Source organism: Trachemys scripta, chromosome 17 (genome assembly GCF_013100865.1).
Source record: "Trachemys scripta elegans isolate TJP31775 chromosome 17, CAS_Tse_1.0, whole genome shotgun sequence".
Classification (NCBI taxonomy): Eukaryota; Metazoa; Chordata; order Testudines; family Emydidae; genus Trachemys; species Trachemys scripta.
Genome location: NC_048314.1, coordinates 17307951 through 17325496, shown reverse-complemented (window position 1 = coordinate 17325496; position 17546 = coordinate 17307951). Strand labels below are relative to the sequence as shown.

Genomic DNA, 17546 nt, shown 5'->3' with positions numbered 1-17546 from the left:
TAAAGCGACGGAGGCCCTAAGATCCTAGGGAGAGGGGACTTTGAACAAAATAGCTGCTAAAGACTGAGCGGCAGGGACGTATGCGTGTCTGTGAGTCTGTCTGTCCGTCCAATAAACCATGGGCTAGAGCAGGGGTTCTCAAACTGGGGGTCGGGACCCCTCAGGGGACTAAGAGGTTATTACATGGGGGGTGACAAGTTGTCAGCCTCTGCCTCAAACCCCGCGTTGCCTCCGGCATTTATAACAGTATTAAATATATTAAAAAGTGGTTTTAATGTATAAGGGGAGGTCACACTCAGAGGCTTGTCATGTCACTAGGACAAAAGTTTGAGAACCGCTGGGCTACAGTCTCGGCCGGTATAAATCTGCACAGCTCCTTTGCCTTTAATGGAGTGACAGCAATTTGCACCAGCTGAGGCTTTGGCCCCAATAACCTTCGGCGGCCCCATCAGCTCGCTCTACAATACACACACTAATGCCTTCCAGCAAAATAAAACCAGCAGCCTGATTTTTCCACAAAACAGGGCTCAACCCTGCTCCCACTGAGGTCAGTGAAGTTTTGCCACTGACTTCAGTGACTATAAGATCTGTGCTAGCCACAACCGTATCTGAACCGGATTGTTGTTAACATGGTGTCAGCCAAACTGTGAACACAACTTCAAAAGATCGTTTCACACACTGACTCTGCGGCTGGAAGGCGACAGGTCAGCTGGTTGGTAAATCCCTCTCCTGAGTGTGTAATGAACAGCACCTTACTCTAAAGGTGAAATCGTTCAGAGCATTTTCTTACAGTAGCTAGCGCTCCTCTCTTTGCCCAGAGAGACACCTGAAATGAAACGAAACATTCCCTTGAACTACGGCGAAACACTGTCCTCTGTTAAACAGCGTTTCCTTCTGTGTCCAGTGAGAACAGTCCCAGCAGAAATACTTAAATACCCCCAAATAAATTATTCTTCCACTTCTCAACCAGAACAAAAAGCAACAGTGTAAAACAAAACCATAAATTCAGTGTAAACCTATGATCAGAAGAGAGTGTAGGGGTCAGTGTTGAGAAAAGAGGGAACTGGACTTAGAGAATGATCCATACCCTCCAGAAGAGAATCAAACAGAGAATGCGATTAGGGCACTGTTTATGTAGCAGGGGCGGCTCCAGGCACCAGCGCACCAAGCACATGCCTGGGGCCGCAAGCCGCAGGGGGCAGCCTGCCGGATGCTGTGAGGATGGCAGTCAGGCTGCCTTTGGCAGCATGCCTGCGGGAGGCCCGCTGGTCCCGCGGCTTCGGCAGTAATTCTGCGGCGGGTACGCTGAAGCCGCGGGATCGGCGGACATCCCGCAGGCATGCCGCCGAATCCGCGTTACCAGCGGACCTCCCGCGGCCATGCTGCCGAAGGCAGCCTGACTGCCGTGCTTGGGGTGGCAAAATACATAGAGCCGCCCCTGTATGTAGACTGTTGTAGAGAAGAAGTGAGTTCTGTAGTTCATCTAGTACAAAACTGGTGAATGTGGATTTGATCCTGCACCACGTTGTCAATGGGAGTTTCACCACTGAGCTGAACAGGAGCAGGAGCAGAGCCTGTATGCCCAAGTAGAAAGCGGGTAAGATGCATGTTAATTACTAAAGAGCCTTTTTTTTTCCTGCCAGGAAGATCCCAAAACTGCACCACTGAGAATCCTCAAGCCCTGCTTTAAAATGAAGCCACCTCTGGGGTAGCGCCCGGCAGCAGTTTAAGAGTGCCCAGCAGCAGGGTAAAACAGGAAGTGACGAACAGTTGAATTCATTTGGTTACACCTGTAGGATGCGTAAGACTTCTCAAGTGTAGTGTACAGTTATAGCTTGTTAAAACCCACAAAGCTATTATGTTACCTTTTTCTTCTGCGAGCTAAGAGCCACATTTTGCTCTCAACTAAACCACTGTAACGCCAGAGTCATCCGCTGAGCTCAGTGGAATTAATCCGGATTACTCAGAGTGCAGAATCTGGGCTCAAGTTCCAAGGCACCAGGTTAGAGCTAATGTTATTTTTAGCTGCACTTTGTCTAGTGGCTCCAGGACAGGATGAGGCCTTAACTTTCACAGTGTAAAAGGAAATCAAACTGTCGCAAAGCATGCTATTGGAAGCAACAGCTGCAAACAGTATGTAGTGTCAGAGGGTCCACTCGCGAGCACGGCCTCTTTAAAGGAGCAGCAACTTGGGATAGAAAAGTGAACTAGGGGAGAACAATATGAGCTGGAGTGGGCTGGCAGTGTCCTTGCTGCTGGATGCAACAAATGCACTTGACTCTGTGCAAGAGCACTGCGGCCTGCCAGGGTACCCTCTCGGCGACACATGATGATAGGGCTGGTGGGGATGGGGGTGTAAGAGCATTATGAGAGCAGGACACAAATTCCAGGGTATAACGTGAGTTGGTTCATCTTAGAGAATCCTAAGCAAATGTTCCCAGGCGGATGCAGCGTGGAACGCTTCCCAGATCTGAGGCATCCCAACGTTGCAGGGAAAAGCGCGCCACCTGCCCACGCAGCAGCAATATGGGGGGGCTGCAAGCCACCGGATTTTTGGCATGAGCCTAAATGCTAATGTTGGTGTGGGACAGAAAAAAAGAACATGTCCCACATCCGTAGGTACTGACTCTGCATGGAGAGGCAGTCGGAGAAAGCGCACCTAAGGAGGCTTACGATTCCAAATCAGAATCTGGGCACCTGAGCAAGGGACCTTCCTTCATACCGGTTACCGTATGTCACAGTTTAAATGGACAGGACTAGCAAAATCCTGCTCCGCTCAAGGAATGTTACCCTCATTTCTGCTGAGGGAAAGAAATTCTTACTCCCCTTTTCCTCCAGGGAAAGGGTGAGTGGTAACAGGAAAAGAAAGAAAAAAATCCCTACGGAGACAAACCGAGGAGCTGATCTGGTTCAAGTCCTCTATACAACGCAGCCGCTGCCTGCAGCTATACTCAGAGGGATGTGGAGGTTGTGCTTTACACGTATTAGGACCTGATCCAAAATCCATTCAAGATTGTGGGAGTCTCTCCATTAACTTCTGTCGGCTTCCGATCAGGTCTCTGGAGGGTTTGTTATTGTCTTAAGTTACTTTTGTGCTGTCAAAGGTGTTTTGCTGCATGGCAGTAATTCCTGACCTAACTGCCCCTCATCTAAAACCCTAAAATAAAGCAACACCAAGGATCAATTAGTTCCTAACACAATCCATTCAAGCATCTGCATTACTGTATATCGTTACACCCAAGATTAGCATAGTACACCCTTAAAAATCTGTACCACAGAGCACCACTAAAGACTTGTAATGCACAAAAAGCCAGGGCCAATGGGTAACCTCCCAATCACTTCAGTGGGACAAGGAACTGGCCCCATAGTGCACTCTGGAAAGGGGAGAAAGCATCTCAGTTGGGAGGGTAAGAGCTTGCCCAGTGTTCCTAATTCACTTTCCAGCGGCCAGGAATCCATAACGCAGGGCTCCTGGTACATCTTCCATCTCTTCTCAGGCAATTCCCAGACTAGCCCCCAAGTGAAATTGTGGCCTGCTACATGTTCTCCAGCAAAAACCCCACTGTACATCACGATCCCCCATGGTGAACCAGGGACCTTGCTGAGGAATGGGTACATACTATCAGCTTGGTTAAGCAGCACTTGAAGAGTCAGCTGAGATTTAAGTCACACACACCTGGTGGCAAAAAGGGATTTTCAGATCTTTGGTGCTGGGTATAACCTGGGCTGGGCAGGGCAGCTAATCACGCAAGAGGCTTCTTCCCAGTGAAACCTGCGTCTTCCAGTTGCAATGTGCAATACTCACAGACTGAGACGCCTCCATTTGAGGCTCTTTCGAGGTTATTTTGGAGAGCAAAGTGTCACCTCTTGCCCCTTGGAATTCTAGTTGCTGCAGTGTTTGGAAAGTTCACGAAGGAATTGATAGAAAAGTGATCAGATTCGTGTCAGAATGGATTTCCACTGCGTTTTTAGAGTCTCAGTGTCGGCAGAACGTGGCTCCGCAGGAGGGTCGCCCAGGAGGGAATTCTACAGCGCCTGCCCCTCCAGAGTCCCCGTTAGCTTCTCCTCATCCGCTTGCTTCTGCTGTTGCTGGATTCTTGCATAGGAAATGGCATCCCCTCTGCAGAGAGAAGGGACAGCATTAGAACACAAGCTATTCGGGGGCAAGGCTGTGTGTGCAGCACCTAGCACAAGGCAGCCCTGATCCAGAGTGGGACCTCTTGGGGCTACCAGAATCCAAAGAGTAAATAATAACTACGGTGAAAAACTCAACAGTCAACAAGGTACGACAGGGAGGTGAGGAGGACTGGGAATTAAAGGAATCACCCACTACTGACTTCTTAGGCACTTAAGCCTGCTCCCACTGGAATCAGTGGGTGTTTTACTATTGACCTGATCAGTTGCAGAATCTAACCCCAACTGAATAGATCTGGCTTTGGGGCTGGGATTTGCCGTCATCTCAGCCTGGGCGATTTAGCTCCACAACTGAAGTTTTGTAAACAACAAAAGGCAAAAGTTTACAGAGCCTGGGCCCCTGAGAACTGCTCTTGGCCGGGATTTTCATGTAATGCCAGTGAAAACGTGTTTTCTCGTGGGGACGTAAACGTTCTCCAGCAGCATTTGCACCGCAAATGCCGGCTTAGCACACGAGCACCAGAAAATGAAACTAACCAGAAATGTTAAAGTGAAGCTGATGGGAATTTCCTTTGGGTTGCAGAAAGCAAACGAACAGCATAAAAGAAAATCAGAGGGGCAAAATTCTGCTTTAATCGTATAAAGCCTGGTGAGTAATACAGGCAAGGAGATTTCTAAACACACCCACAAGATTCCAAACCCAAAAGGGTCCCTTTAAAAACTTGCTGACACGTGCTGGGAAAATTCTTAATTGGTACGGTGCAAGCTCCCACAGTGTGAGTTTATGGTTGTAACAGGGGTGTCCACCCCACACAAGGCCTGAGCAGGTTAAAAAGGGCCAATTAACTTTGTAAGCTGCACCTGGAGGAGCACCAAGGCTGGAGATGAAGCCCGGCTGGGCTTGTACAAAGCCAGGAAGTTGAGCACAAGAGGAGGCCACAGGGAGCAGTTGTGCAGTCGCTCCCTACAGAGAAAGGGAGTTGTCTAGGGATGAGGAGGCGTTGTAGGGGGTAAATTAAGCCCTGGAATCTCACCCTGGACTTCAGAGACTGGCAAGGAGCCACAGGGAGCGTACGAAGCTCAAGTTGGCAAACCCAGAGGTGGGCCCGGAGACAGAGAAGTGAGGGAGGAAAGAGCTCAGGGAAACAGGAACAGTCTGAATTTAAGTAGACCGTGGTTGCAAGACACAGCGTCCCTGGGCTGGAACTCAGAGTAGCAGGTGGTCCCCCTACCAGCCTTTGGGCCTGGGCTTGGACTGGAAGACTGCCTGACATCGCACATAGACAGCTTGTCCAGTGGGACTTTGACCCCCTGGAAGGGGAGGACTAAATCATGATCCAGCCAGAGGGCTGAGTCACGAAGAGGGACCCCAAGTCCCAGAGAGAGAGGCCACAGTGCAAGCAATCTATGGAAAACGGCACCAGACGCAGCGAGAGTTAATCCCCAGCCCCAAGGAGGCGCCCCAGCAGTGAATGTATGCACCCCATTACAAGGACGCTCTGACCCTGGCTCTCCTAGTGTGCTCAGAAAGACGTTAGCTTTCTTAAGATATGCTCTCCACACAAACTGTTTGCATGAACTTCGACTGCTGCAGGTATAATTAAATACCACCCACGCAGGGCCCAGTCTCACCACACGGACTGCCCAGCATCCCAGCAGCCCTGCTGAAGCCAAATGGCTCTGCTGCAGAGAGTCAGGGTCGCAGGGCCAGCCCCACCCCTGTACTGTACGTGAAATAAAGCGCTTTCTCCCTTACTTTTTGCCAAGCGCCGACAAGCCGTACAGCACTCCTGTTGCAAAAGCGATAGCATTTCCCAGTAACGTGGTCAGCGTCAGACTGAGTATGACTGGAAACACGGCCATGCTGGGGGAGAGAGACAACGTCAGCTATGAAACAATCCCAAGGGGCTTCCCTCTCCGCCTGTGTTGGAAATTACTTCCCTAGTAGGTTTACTAAGAGTTCCCATGACTCAGTTTGCACACAAGCGTTTCTTTATTAGTTCAAAGGTCGCTTGGTGTTCATTTCATCCACAACGTCAGTGCATGCTTGTCTTCTCTATCCCGACAGCAATACAGCTACAAACACTGCCCAAAATACCTACATCAGACCCAGGCCTGGGAGACTCCTGCCCATCATGGTGTAACTCCAGAGGGGGAAGGAGAAAGCTCTGACAAACAAACTTCGGGAAGCCTGTCTTTCTCTACACTATTGCAAACAACTGAAGTACTGCCAGTTACTGGATCTTCACCAAAGACCGAAAAGGCCGGCTGAGGGCTACAGCCTGCACATGATTTCCAATGAATCATGCTTTCTCTAGTTCCCAAAATAGAGCGGGTATTTCCAGGGTCACTACACCTTTAACCCAGACAAGTCTTCTTTCTAATTTATTCTCTTAGTCATGCTTTAAGCCTCTGGCTCACACGAACATTCAAACTCGGACCCATAATTAGGGGTCTACCAAATCCGCAGCTGTGAAAATCATGTCATGGACTGTGAAATCTGGTCTCCCCCGTGAAATCTGGTCTCCAGATGCACAGCTGTGATAGCAGAGCGGCAAGTGGCAGCTGCTGCCCGGCACCCAGCTCCGAAGGTAGTGCCACCCACCAGCAGCAGTGGAAAAGTGAGGGTGGCATTACCACAACCCCTAATAGGCTTGCGACCCCCTTCTAGGCCCGGGCCCCTAGTTTGAGAAACACTGTGAAGAAATAACGGTGGGTTTTTTTAGTAACATCTCCGCAAAATTTGCTATTTATGCCATGAACAACCCATGAAAATGGTGTGATTTCTCTGCGATTTCAGTAGACTCCTACCCAATGCAGGCCCCTGTTCCTACCAGCTGGGAGTGGCTGCACTCTTCCCTTCCCCTGGAAGCAATGCACGTGCTCTCTGTGACACCCTGGGCTGACCTCTCCACTAAGGGCCAAATTCTGCCTTGATTCCTGCTGAGTCCGGCACATCCCCCTCCTCACAGGATTGGGCAGAACCTTGGCTCTTCCACCCACAGGCCAGCCAGTGCAGCGGGGCTGGCACAGGGTGGGCAGTGATCAGCTGCTGCTCACACTATTTCCCCCTGGAAGCAGGGCAGAAATCGTGAGCACTGTCCCTTCCCTGGGCTGGCGCAGCTAGGCAGTGCCCCTTCCTCAGGGCTTTGTCCTTAATGTGCCTGAGGTGCACAGACTGAAAAGCTCAAGGGCCTGATAATGACCTCCCTGAGACTGGTGTAATTTCAAATCCTCCAGGACAGGGATGGTCTATTTCCTGGTTCTGTCCAGCACTCAGAACAATAGGGACAATGGCTCTGGCTAGCCACCCAAGTCCAAGCCTGCCTGACCCCCTGGGTCCGATCTCAGGTGGCTAGTCTGAGCCGCTAGCAGGGCGGCAACCTCTACACTGCTCTTCTTAGTGCGCTAGTTCGAGTGAAGCTAGCATGAGTCTGTCTGCCTGGGCTGGGAGGCTGCTTCCAGGTGCAGTGTGGACGTAACCCCTAGCGTTCAAGGCCGAAAGGGACCACCAGATCCTCTCGTCCGTATATCACAGGCCACCAAACCCACCAATCAGGGCCAAAGTCCACTAAACCACCCGTCCAAGCCCTCTGCCAGCCTCCCCCCGCCGGCCCACAGCTGGAGCCGGCCACCAGTCCTTACCCACAGTAGAAGGCAGCTTTTTGCCATGGCCGCAGCTTATCCGCCCGCGCAGACACCGCGTTTGCAAATTCGATAAACTGGCAGCAGAATGGAGCTTCGCACAGGAACAGGATAAAGGCATTTAACCTTCAAGACAAAGCAAAAGAGAGTTAACCCATCAGCACGCTCCGGAGAGGGAACTCGATTCTCACAGTCGGGGTCCCGTTCACACGTCTGCCAATGATCCAAACAGCTCCGATTCTTAACAGTCAGAGAGATTTTATTACATGGGGCCGGATTCTGCCTCCTCCCCCACTCCAGTGGCCAACAGTCCAGTTGAACTGGCCACGTGGGACTCCCCCTTTCACACAGGGACCGCCAGGGTAGCATGGAGCCAGTGAAGTGCACTCCAGCAATCCTGAGACAGGGGAATGACCCTGGTGAACCAAGCTAGGCCGGGCAAGTGAGAGATGCCGCCCCCCCCCAGTTACACGGAGCATGAGCCTAGCACAGCCGAGGAGCCTGCCCTGAAAGCCTAGCTCAGCAGCGACGTAAATGGGGGCGTAAGTTACACGTGAAGTGTAGGTTGGTCCAAACTGGGTGAAAATGCCCAGTCCACACACACTTGACCTTACACTCCTGTTAATCTCCTGCTGCCCATCCCCTCCACGAGTGGCAGGTTACACGCTTTACTGCCTACTCCCCACGTATCACTGGGGCAGTTCAGGTCACCACAGCAGCTACTTCAAGCCATATCCGGCCCGAAGCCTTGCTGGGTAAATCCTTAGTGATCACCAGGATTTGCGCACGAGCTTTGCAGCAGCAGACGTAGAAGCCTGTAAGACATCTGCAACCAGCGGCGCTTCAGGAAGGGACCCTGTTTATTTGCATGCAGGATGCCCCTGTTTTCTTCTGGATCAGAGTCTCCTGATAGTTGCAGACGGCAAGATCGGGGAAGATCAGGACGCTAGGCTAACCCAGCTGCCTCACGTCCCATGAGACAGACAGTGATCTCTCGCAGCGGTAGGTGGCCATTACAAAACGCGAGCGCCGAGTTATTTGCCCACAAAGCGCAGCTCTATCGCCTGCCGCTGCTAAATGGTGATTCCAAAGTCGAGACCAGCCGCGCTGGGGCAAAGAGGGAAGAACAAGCGTACTTACATCATCCACACCCCGGCCGCTATGTTCAGGGGGTTGATGGTCACGCAGTTCCAAAGGCCAGCAAGTGCGCAGGCTTAAAAGCAAAGAGAATGATTTTAATTCATGTGAAAAATAAACCACGACGCACATAGAGGTGGCAGCGTGATCTAGTGGCCAGGGCACTGGCTTGGCAAGTAGGAGATCTGGGTTTAAATCCTGGCTCTGTCACTGACCTGCTGTGTAACCTTGGGCAAGTCTCTGCACCTGTGCTTTCCCTCTTCAGCCTGTATTTAAACTCTCCAGATCAGGGAGTACCTCTCATTACTTGTATGTACAGCACCTAGCACAATAGGGCCCTGATTTCAATTGTCACCTGTAGCCACTACTATGATATGAATAACAACTACATAGACCAATCCACACTGAAGGGGAGAGAAAAATGGCCAGAATGATTGGGATTTAGGAGATAGCCAAATTCGGAGTACAGCCTAAGACAAGATCACGGGGTGCCTTTGCCTCAGGACACTCGTCCTTCAGGCTTGTGTTTCTACCGGCATTCAGGGCTATACCGAACCCCAGTGTGTTTGCTTTCAAATTAAGTCATTTTAATGGAGCCTCTGCTTTTATTTGCTGAAGAATCTCGAGTCACGTGTAACTGGCCCTGAGGTAAACAACAAGCTACCTGCCGGCAGCACGGCCTTCCAACGGCAGCATCTTTGGCAAGAAGTAAACAGTCAAACGAAAAAATAGCTGCAGTCTGCAGCGAACCGAAGGCAGAAACAAGAACTGACAAATGGGCCAAATCCCTCTCTCGTCTACAGCGCTGTCAATTCAGAGTGACTCCTCTGGAGTCGTAGGGACTTATCCGGAGCTACTCTGGGCAGACATGGGTGGAACTCAGAGCAGAACCTGGCCGTCTTTCTGCAGATATGGAAGCAGTTGTTTGACCAAGCAAGCCCCAAAATAACCCACGAGGCCTTGAGTAGGTAATGCAAGAAAAGAAGGCAGCCAGCAGTTTGTGAGCCTGGAGTGCATGCATTTACCTAGCAGCTCATTAAACTTGCAAAGTGTCACCTGCATTCGATACAGCCAGTCTCCTCAACTAACAATAAGAGGCTGCCTTTATGCCCAGGGTAACCAGAGCCCAGGTGTGGAGGAGGGCGCGTAGAACAGAGCCAGCGGCTGGCTCAATAAGGAATAACAATACTAAACAAAACTCCAGCTAAAATAGGGTCTCTAAAGGTTAGTATAGAGGCTGCTGGGGTTTTTTAACCCATGCAATGCAAATGACTGGTGTCTCTCTGTGTTTGAAAGCTGTGGCTTACTCAGCATTAAGGATTTCCATAGATTAGAGTCTACATGGGTCATTGCCCTGCCTGTGGTGTGTCTTGTGTGGTTGTACCTCATCTTAGAAAACAGAGAGCAACGTGGGGGAGTTTTTAAAGCAATCATTAATGAACCCTTAAAACCCAGTATAATTAGCACCTTCCACATATGGGGAAACTGAGGCACGGGGTGGCAAAGTGACTTGCCCAAACTTACCCAGTGTGAACTCCGGACTTGCCCAAACTCACCCACTGAACTATCACAGTGAAAACTCAGGACTTCCTGTGCTCGGCCACTGGAGCCCACCCTTTGGGAAACACTAAGGAGTACGATTTTCTAAAAAGGTCCATCAGGGGTATTTCAAGGAGATTAACGCATTCCAAAGAAAATGAAGACTCAGTGCGAGAGGTCAGCCGGAGAGAAGAAAAGACAAAGGAGAAATAATAATAACTCTTATCTAGTGCTGCTTTACAACAGAGGTATCATTATCCCCATTTCACAGATGGGGAAACTGAGGCACGGAGCGGCAGAGTGACTTCCCCAAGGTCACCCAACAAACAAACCAGTGGCAGAGCCAGCTCCAGCACCCAGGTCTTCTGAGGCTCAGTCCAGTGCCCTATTCCCTAAGGATACATGCACTAACAGGAAATTGAAACATCCTGCAGGGTTCAGGAGATTCTTTATTCAATGCTTCCTAAACTATCTGATAGTGAGGCCTGCGTGTGCTCCCACTGGAACCAGAGCTCCAGGCAGGGCTAGTGGGACCAGCTGCTGGCACAAAGACAGGGCATAGACAGCTCTACTGCTTGTCCTTGATACATCTTAGCAGATAAAAGCATCGGCTTGTGAGCAGGGGAGGTGGGCAGTTAAACCCAGGGCTTCAGGCACTCACACTGCCCATAAGAAAGTGCATGATTATCATAAGTAGGAACCACTTAAGAGTCACATAGCAGCTGTCATCCGAAAGCACTTTCAAACTGATAGACCTGTTATATACAGGGATCACTTCACCCACCACGGAAACACAACTTCCTCTGGGGTGGAACACAGCAGCTGATATTCACCACTCACAACAAAACTACACGACAGTGTAGGAAATTTAGGAAGATCACACATTCAGCTGAAACCATAGAGAGAACTTAGAGGGCAGAATGCTATAATCCAAGCACAAATTTGGCCTACACACCAGGGCTAATAACTTCTTGGAATACATTTAAAAAAACAATAATGATTTGGGGGTTCTTGTTATGAGGACCCACCCCCAAAACAAACCTGACTGCAGAATGCCTCCGTACGACTCTCAGCTAAGCAAGAGATTGTTTTAACCCTCAGTGTAACAACACCAGTGACAAAACCATTCCCTCACTCTTATCAATGCCTTCCTTAGTAGCCAACAGAAACAAACAGCTGTCAGTCAAGATTTCTTTTCCAGTTCAAGGCCACAGGGGAGCTTTTCAATTATGAAAATGTCTGCTGGGATTTGTGGTGTGGAAGACGGACAGGTCTGGTGCTTATTCAATTAACTAATTTGCTGAATCACAAAGAAGCACACAGCGAACATGGAGCTAAAATGAACTCTTAGCAAAAGAATTCACTCCTCTATAATTCATAGAATCATAGGACTGAAAGGGACTTCGAGAGGTCATCTAGTCCAGTCCCCTGCACTCATGGCAGGACTAAGCATTATCTAGACCATCCCTTGCTGCAATTTAAACCCATTGCTTCTTGTCCTATCCTCAGAGGATAAGGAGAACAGTTTTCTCCCTCCTCTTTGTAACAACCTTTTATGGTCTTGAAAACTGATCATGTCCTCTCTTCTCCAGACTAAACAACCCCAGTTTTTTCAATCTTCCCTCATAGCTCATGTTTTCTAGACCTTTAATCATTTTTGTTGCTCTTCTTTGGGCTTTCTCCAATTTGTCCACATCTTTCCTGAGCCCCAGTCACCTGCTCCAACCACTAGACAGTTCTGTCTCTAATATATTTTGGGCTAAGTTCAGGTATCAGCAGTCACAGCTCCACTGGCGCTGACTCTCCCTAGGCTAGCATTTGAAACCATTACAATACAAACCCCTTTTGTAATTGAATGAATCTGGCATTTTATGAATAAACTCTCTTTCTTTTTAGCAGCCTGGATACAATTAACTAAAATATGAATAAATTGGTTCCATTTCTTAGTGACCCACAAAGGCTAAAGATACAGTCCAGAGTCCTGTAGCAAATGGTGTTGTCTCCCTGCACTCTGGGAACCTGCCTCGTGTTATTTTGCTTCCCTGATATGAAGCTCTTTGAAAAGACATCGTTGTTAGTATGTGGGATTCAGAGAATTGTCCCTTCTGTTACCTGCCATTAACTTTGGCCTCTACTTGCTCAAGAATCGCTCAGCATCTTTTTTCCCTACTTGGCTGTAGCAGGGCAGTTACCCCGCTCCTGGAAAAGGAGGTTAAAGGTAGGCTGAATGGGGAAGTGGCCACAGCTGGGGCCACACTTAATCAGGCCCTGATAAGAAGGGCTAAGGGAGGAGCTGGGTTAGAGTCTCACTCCAGCCCTGCTCACCTCCGCCTCCTCCCCTGAGCGTGCCGCCGAGTCCTGCTTCTCCCCCCTCTCTCCCAGCGCTTGTGCCACGAAACAGCTGTTTCGCGCAGCAAGCAGTGGGAGGGAGGAGGAGGAGGAGGAACGCGGCGCGCTCGGGGAAGAGGTGGGGCCAGGGCGGGGATTTGGGGGGGGGTCAAGGGGGGGGGGGGGGGGGCCGGGGGGGAAAGTTGGTGCCTGTGGTGAGAAAGGCCTGGCTGCCTGGGAGCAGAGGGTATCTCAAGCAGAGCAGTGCTGGGGAAGGGCAAGAGGAGCTGGGGAGCACCAGCCTGGCAACTCCCCAGGCTGAGGCCTTGTCTAGGGTCTAAAGAGGTACCGGGGCTGAAGAGGGGCAGCCCTGGGATAGGCAGAGGCCGCTGGTCCTACCCCCTGGCCAGTGATGAGTGGCTATTACTGACTACAGTTTGCCCCAGAGAAAGGGAGCTAGATGATGACTGGCAGTAGCCACTGAGGCAAGGTGGGTATAGAGGGTTGGGGTTCCCCTGGGAGGGGAGACCCAGAGTGTGGGGGTGTTGCTGGGGCAGAATCCCAAGGTAAAGAGCACTGGGGTCCAGGAGCATGGGGGCCTGAGACAGGTGAGACACTGGCCAGCAGAGGGCGCTCCAAGAGCTGAAGTGAGCTAATTCCCAGACTGACCAGCAGGAGGTGCCGCACTGGTGAGTCAGCGCTCTGTTACACTGGCAAAATCACAAGAAGAAGAAACTATCAGGTGTATACGTTGATTTTCCGGCCTTCCTGGTTTGTTTGCAATACTGTTACTGATCATAAGAGCCTGACCGCAACTCTTGCCAAATCTGATGTTTGCCGGACAGCCCCAGCACCTGGAATCATGTGAATAGGTGAGACTCTCAGCTTTCATGTTTTTACACCAAGTACATTTCGAGTGCTCCTGGTTGCAGAGAAAAGTTGGAAACATGACCCGCGTGTGCCCTAAATGCTCAGAAGCCAAAGAAAAAGAACCCAAATGTCTTATTTTCCCCAATCTCATGATTTTAAAGCACCCTGGTGATTTTTTTAAGGCTTGAAGTTGGCAATGCTGGCCGTGGCACATAACAGCTCTGCACCCTCAGCCCAGAGCATTTCTGTGGCTCCCAACCATCCTTTGCTAAAAACTGCAGCTCGCCAAGGACTGTGTGCTGCACTGAAACTACTGAGGCTGGAGTGGAAGCCTACAGGTAGCTCTGGTAGCACTCACACCCTGTGAGGTAGATTCCTCCCTCCCAGCCCTAGGGAGACTCTCTTCAGCAAATTTCCTGACTGTATGCCAGGTAGGGAGGGCCTTGCAAGAAGCGCTGTGCACTGAGGTGAATTTCACCCAGTAGGAGCAACTCTGTTACATCTTTTCACCACACCAGAAATGCAGCTGCCAACATGCGCCTCAGCTGTGCGGCGTGTTCTGAAGCCCCAGCCCGGCACATCCTCAGGTTAACAAAAGGAACTGTAGCAAACCTGCCGCCCCCGCTCCAACTCCAGAACAAGAGCCAACCGAGGAGGCGGAGACAGAGAACGGGAATGGATGCAACGTTACAGCACACGCTGAACAAATCAAAAGTGAACGTCTTTCTAAGAGACACGCTCTCACGTCCCCAGAAGTGATGGGCTCGATGCAGGAACAGGCACCCGGTGGAATTCTCCGGCCTGCGCTATGCAGGAGGCCAGACGCGGTGATCGTAACAGTCCCTTCTGGCTTTAAGATCTATTCATCTTGTCAAACCATGGAGCAGCACAACCTAATATGACCCAATGATCCCTGGTGGAACTGCCTTGACGCTTTCCATGGGAGCTTGTTAATTTCAGGGGCAAGTAATTAACAAGCCAGCACAGCTCTCCTGCTTTGTGCCATCTCCCTTCTGTTTGTTTCAAAGATAAAATCCCTTATTTAAAAAAAAGGCTCAATTTTATCCTTTTGGGGTCTCTATTCGTGGGTTAATAATAACAGAAGCAAACACACACACACACACAGAACCACTGTGAAACCAGGAGATCAGCAAGGAAAAGAAAAAGTGGAAACACAGAAGCATGGAATGGTCAGTAACAACAATGAACCAACCCCCGAGCCTGCAAACAGCACGCGGATTGCTTTGCCCATGCAGAGCCCCCTTAAAGTCCAAGTGCCATCCCTCTGCCTGCTACACGTTGCAGGATCGGGGCTTCACACCCGGCTTCCATTGCCTCCCAGGAGCATTCCACCTGAAGAGGAAACGTCACAATTTGGCACAAGAGTAATGATTTATGTGTAGAATGACGTTCCTCCCCCAGGATCCCAAAGTGCTTCCCAATGAGGCCCAGGCGGGTTAAACAATCAAAGCGTGCACAACGCAGGCTCCAGTTAAAATCACTCTGATTCCCGCACCTAGACAATGTGCTTCTGGATCTTTGTCTGGCTGTGATTAGACAGACAGGCAGACAGACCATTGCTGCTAGGACCTAAGCCTTCTTTCATCGCCAGTCACTGGCAGGTGGGCACAGATCAGCATCGCTGACCCAGGACGGCCCATCCCTGGAGGTTATTCCAGGGGCATCCGGCAAGCAGGACCTTAGGGCTACTTACACACGCCCCCGATGACACCGGCGATCCTGCACAGCCACTTGTACCACCAGGTCATGCCATCGTCCGCCGAAGAGGCAGCTGGCGCAGGGGCTGCTTGTTGGAACTGATCCTCCTGGGAGCTCATTGTGTGCCCCCGCCGCAGGGGTTAGGGGCAGCCCCCCCTTTGCACCTGAGCCACAGCAGAAGGGGACACCCCCACACACACACCCCCACACGAGTCAGTGACAGCTCCTCACACCCGTCCTGCGGCGGGGCCCCTCACCACCGCCCCAGGGACCCGGCCTGGCCCCTGACAGCTGCTCTGTTCTTGCTGACAATGGAGAGCCTCTGTCCCCAGCAGTAGCACAGCTTCCACGTCTCCCTGCGTGTTGCATTATGGGCCCCCTCCCTTCCGAGAGGGAGGACTCTGATGTCACCCTCTCATTAAATAGCTAAGTGGGCAGGGCCCTGCCTGGCCACAGTGAGGAGCAGTAGCTGGCTGAGGAGTGACTGAGCCTGTGGCCATAGGTTGTGTGTGAGTGTGACCTCTGCGAGTGCACGGGCCTAGGCTTGCTTGTGAGGCTGCCTGAGTGTGCAAATGCAAGCGCCTGGGCGTAGATGTGCTGCTATCTTGCCTTTATAAAGCATCTTTCAAACACAGAGGGAGCGTTTGTAAGAGCCAGTCTGGGAACACAAGCGTTCCTTGATGTCCTGCGTTCAGACCCCCAACCCCACCCCACTCCCACTACGTCCGTGTGGGTTCAACAGCTCTGGTGAACTGTCTTCTCCGCTCGCGTTTTTCATTCTTGTGCGTGTCTCTGCACTTTGGCTTCACCAGAGAGGTGAACGGACTTGCCCAAGGTTACACAGATTACGTCAGTGGTAAAGCCAGGAGCAGAACCAGGAATCCTGACTCCCAGTGCCCTGGGCTGCGCTAACTCCTAGGACATGCTGCCAAGGTGGCCAGTGTGCGAGGGCAGGATCCAGGTCTGTCAGACCAAGCGGCTTGGTAGGAGACATGACGGAGGGTGCGTCTCTATATGCAAACCAAAGAATGTACTGAGCTGAGGCTGATTAGAAGGGATTGGTTTGGGAGGGACTCAGGGAAACTCCCACTCCACCCTTCACCCCACCTCTCTTCTCTCTCTCTCAGTGTTCAGTGATTTCCAGAGCTGCCAAATCTCAATCATTTGGAAAGAGAGTCCCTTGGATAGGATTTAATTTTATGGGGCAGTTCTTAAAGTGTTTCCCCCTCTTGTGAAGAGGGATTTTGCTGTGTGTTTCAACGAGGCATTCCAAATCGCTCGTCTTCCTGGAAATCTTCCCATTCCCATTAGAGACAGGAGGAAAGCACCGTTTAAATGTGGCGTTGACAACTCTCATGATTTTATCATGCGTCTCGCAATATTTGGAGTTTTTCTTAAGGCCCCTGCTCCTGGAATCATGGGAGTGCATTAGAATCTCAGCTTTGGTTTTTTTCTGGCTCTCGTGGTTGCAGAGAACATGAACCAAGTGCGACCTAAAGGTTTAGACACCAGAAAACAATGAATAAGAACCCAACATCTTTTTTTTTTTAAAAAGCTCATGATTTTTAAGCCAACATCTTGATATTTGAGGCCTGATTCATGATTTTGGAAAAAGTACAGAAAAGGGCAACAAAAATGATCAGGGGTATGAAACAGCTTCCATATGAGGAGAGGTTAATAAGACTGGGACTTTTCAGTTTGGAAAAGAGATGACTAAGGGGGGAAATGACAGAGGTCTATAAAATCATGGCTGGTGTGAAGAAAGTAAATAAGGGAGTGTTATTTACTCCTTCTCACAACACAAGAACTAGGGGTCACCGAACGACATTAACAGGCAGCAGGTTTAAAGCAAACAAAAGGAAGTATTTCTTCACACAACACACAGTCACCCTCCCTGTGGAACTCTCGGCCAGAGTATATTGTGGCACCGAGTTCATCATTAGCAGGACGAGTTCTCTACCTAAATATTGGGAAAAACTATTATTGCTGCAGGACATGTAGTGCCCAATTCTCATTTCTGCATAAGGCCTCTTTCCACCATTCTGATAGTCAAGTGGGTATAAATGTCAGGGTCCTTGTACACTGCTAGAGCGTAAAGGAGCATCAGGTCCATCAATTCTGAAAGGTTTATCCGTCCGCGACACACATTCATACCATTGGCCAAAAGGAAAAAT

General features: G+C 50.4%; 1 protein-coding gene across 1 annotated transcript; it reads right to left on the bottom strand.

The window, feature by feature from the left end:
- Positions 1–1413: 1413 nt before the first annotated feature.
- CACFD1 (calcium channel flower domain containing 1) lies at positions 1414–15719 on the bottom strand. Its single transcript, XM_034752073.1, has 5 exons — positions 15368–15719; positions 8920–8992; positions 7780–7905; positions 5891–5998; positions 1414–4120 (listed from the first exon to the last, which is right to left on the bottom strand). The coding sequence occupies exons 1-5, from the start codon at positions 15489–15491 to the stop codon at positions 4027–4029; spliced, it is 525 nt and encodes a 174-aa protein (XP_034607964.1). The 5' UTR covers positions 15492–15719; the 3' UTR covers positions 1414–4026.
- Positions 15720–17546: the final 1827 nt, after the last annotated feature.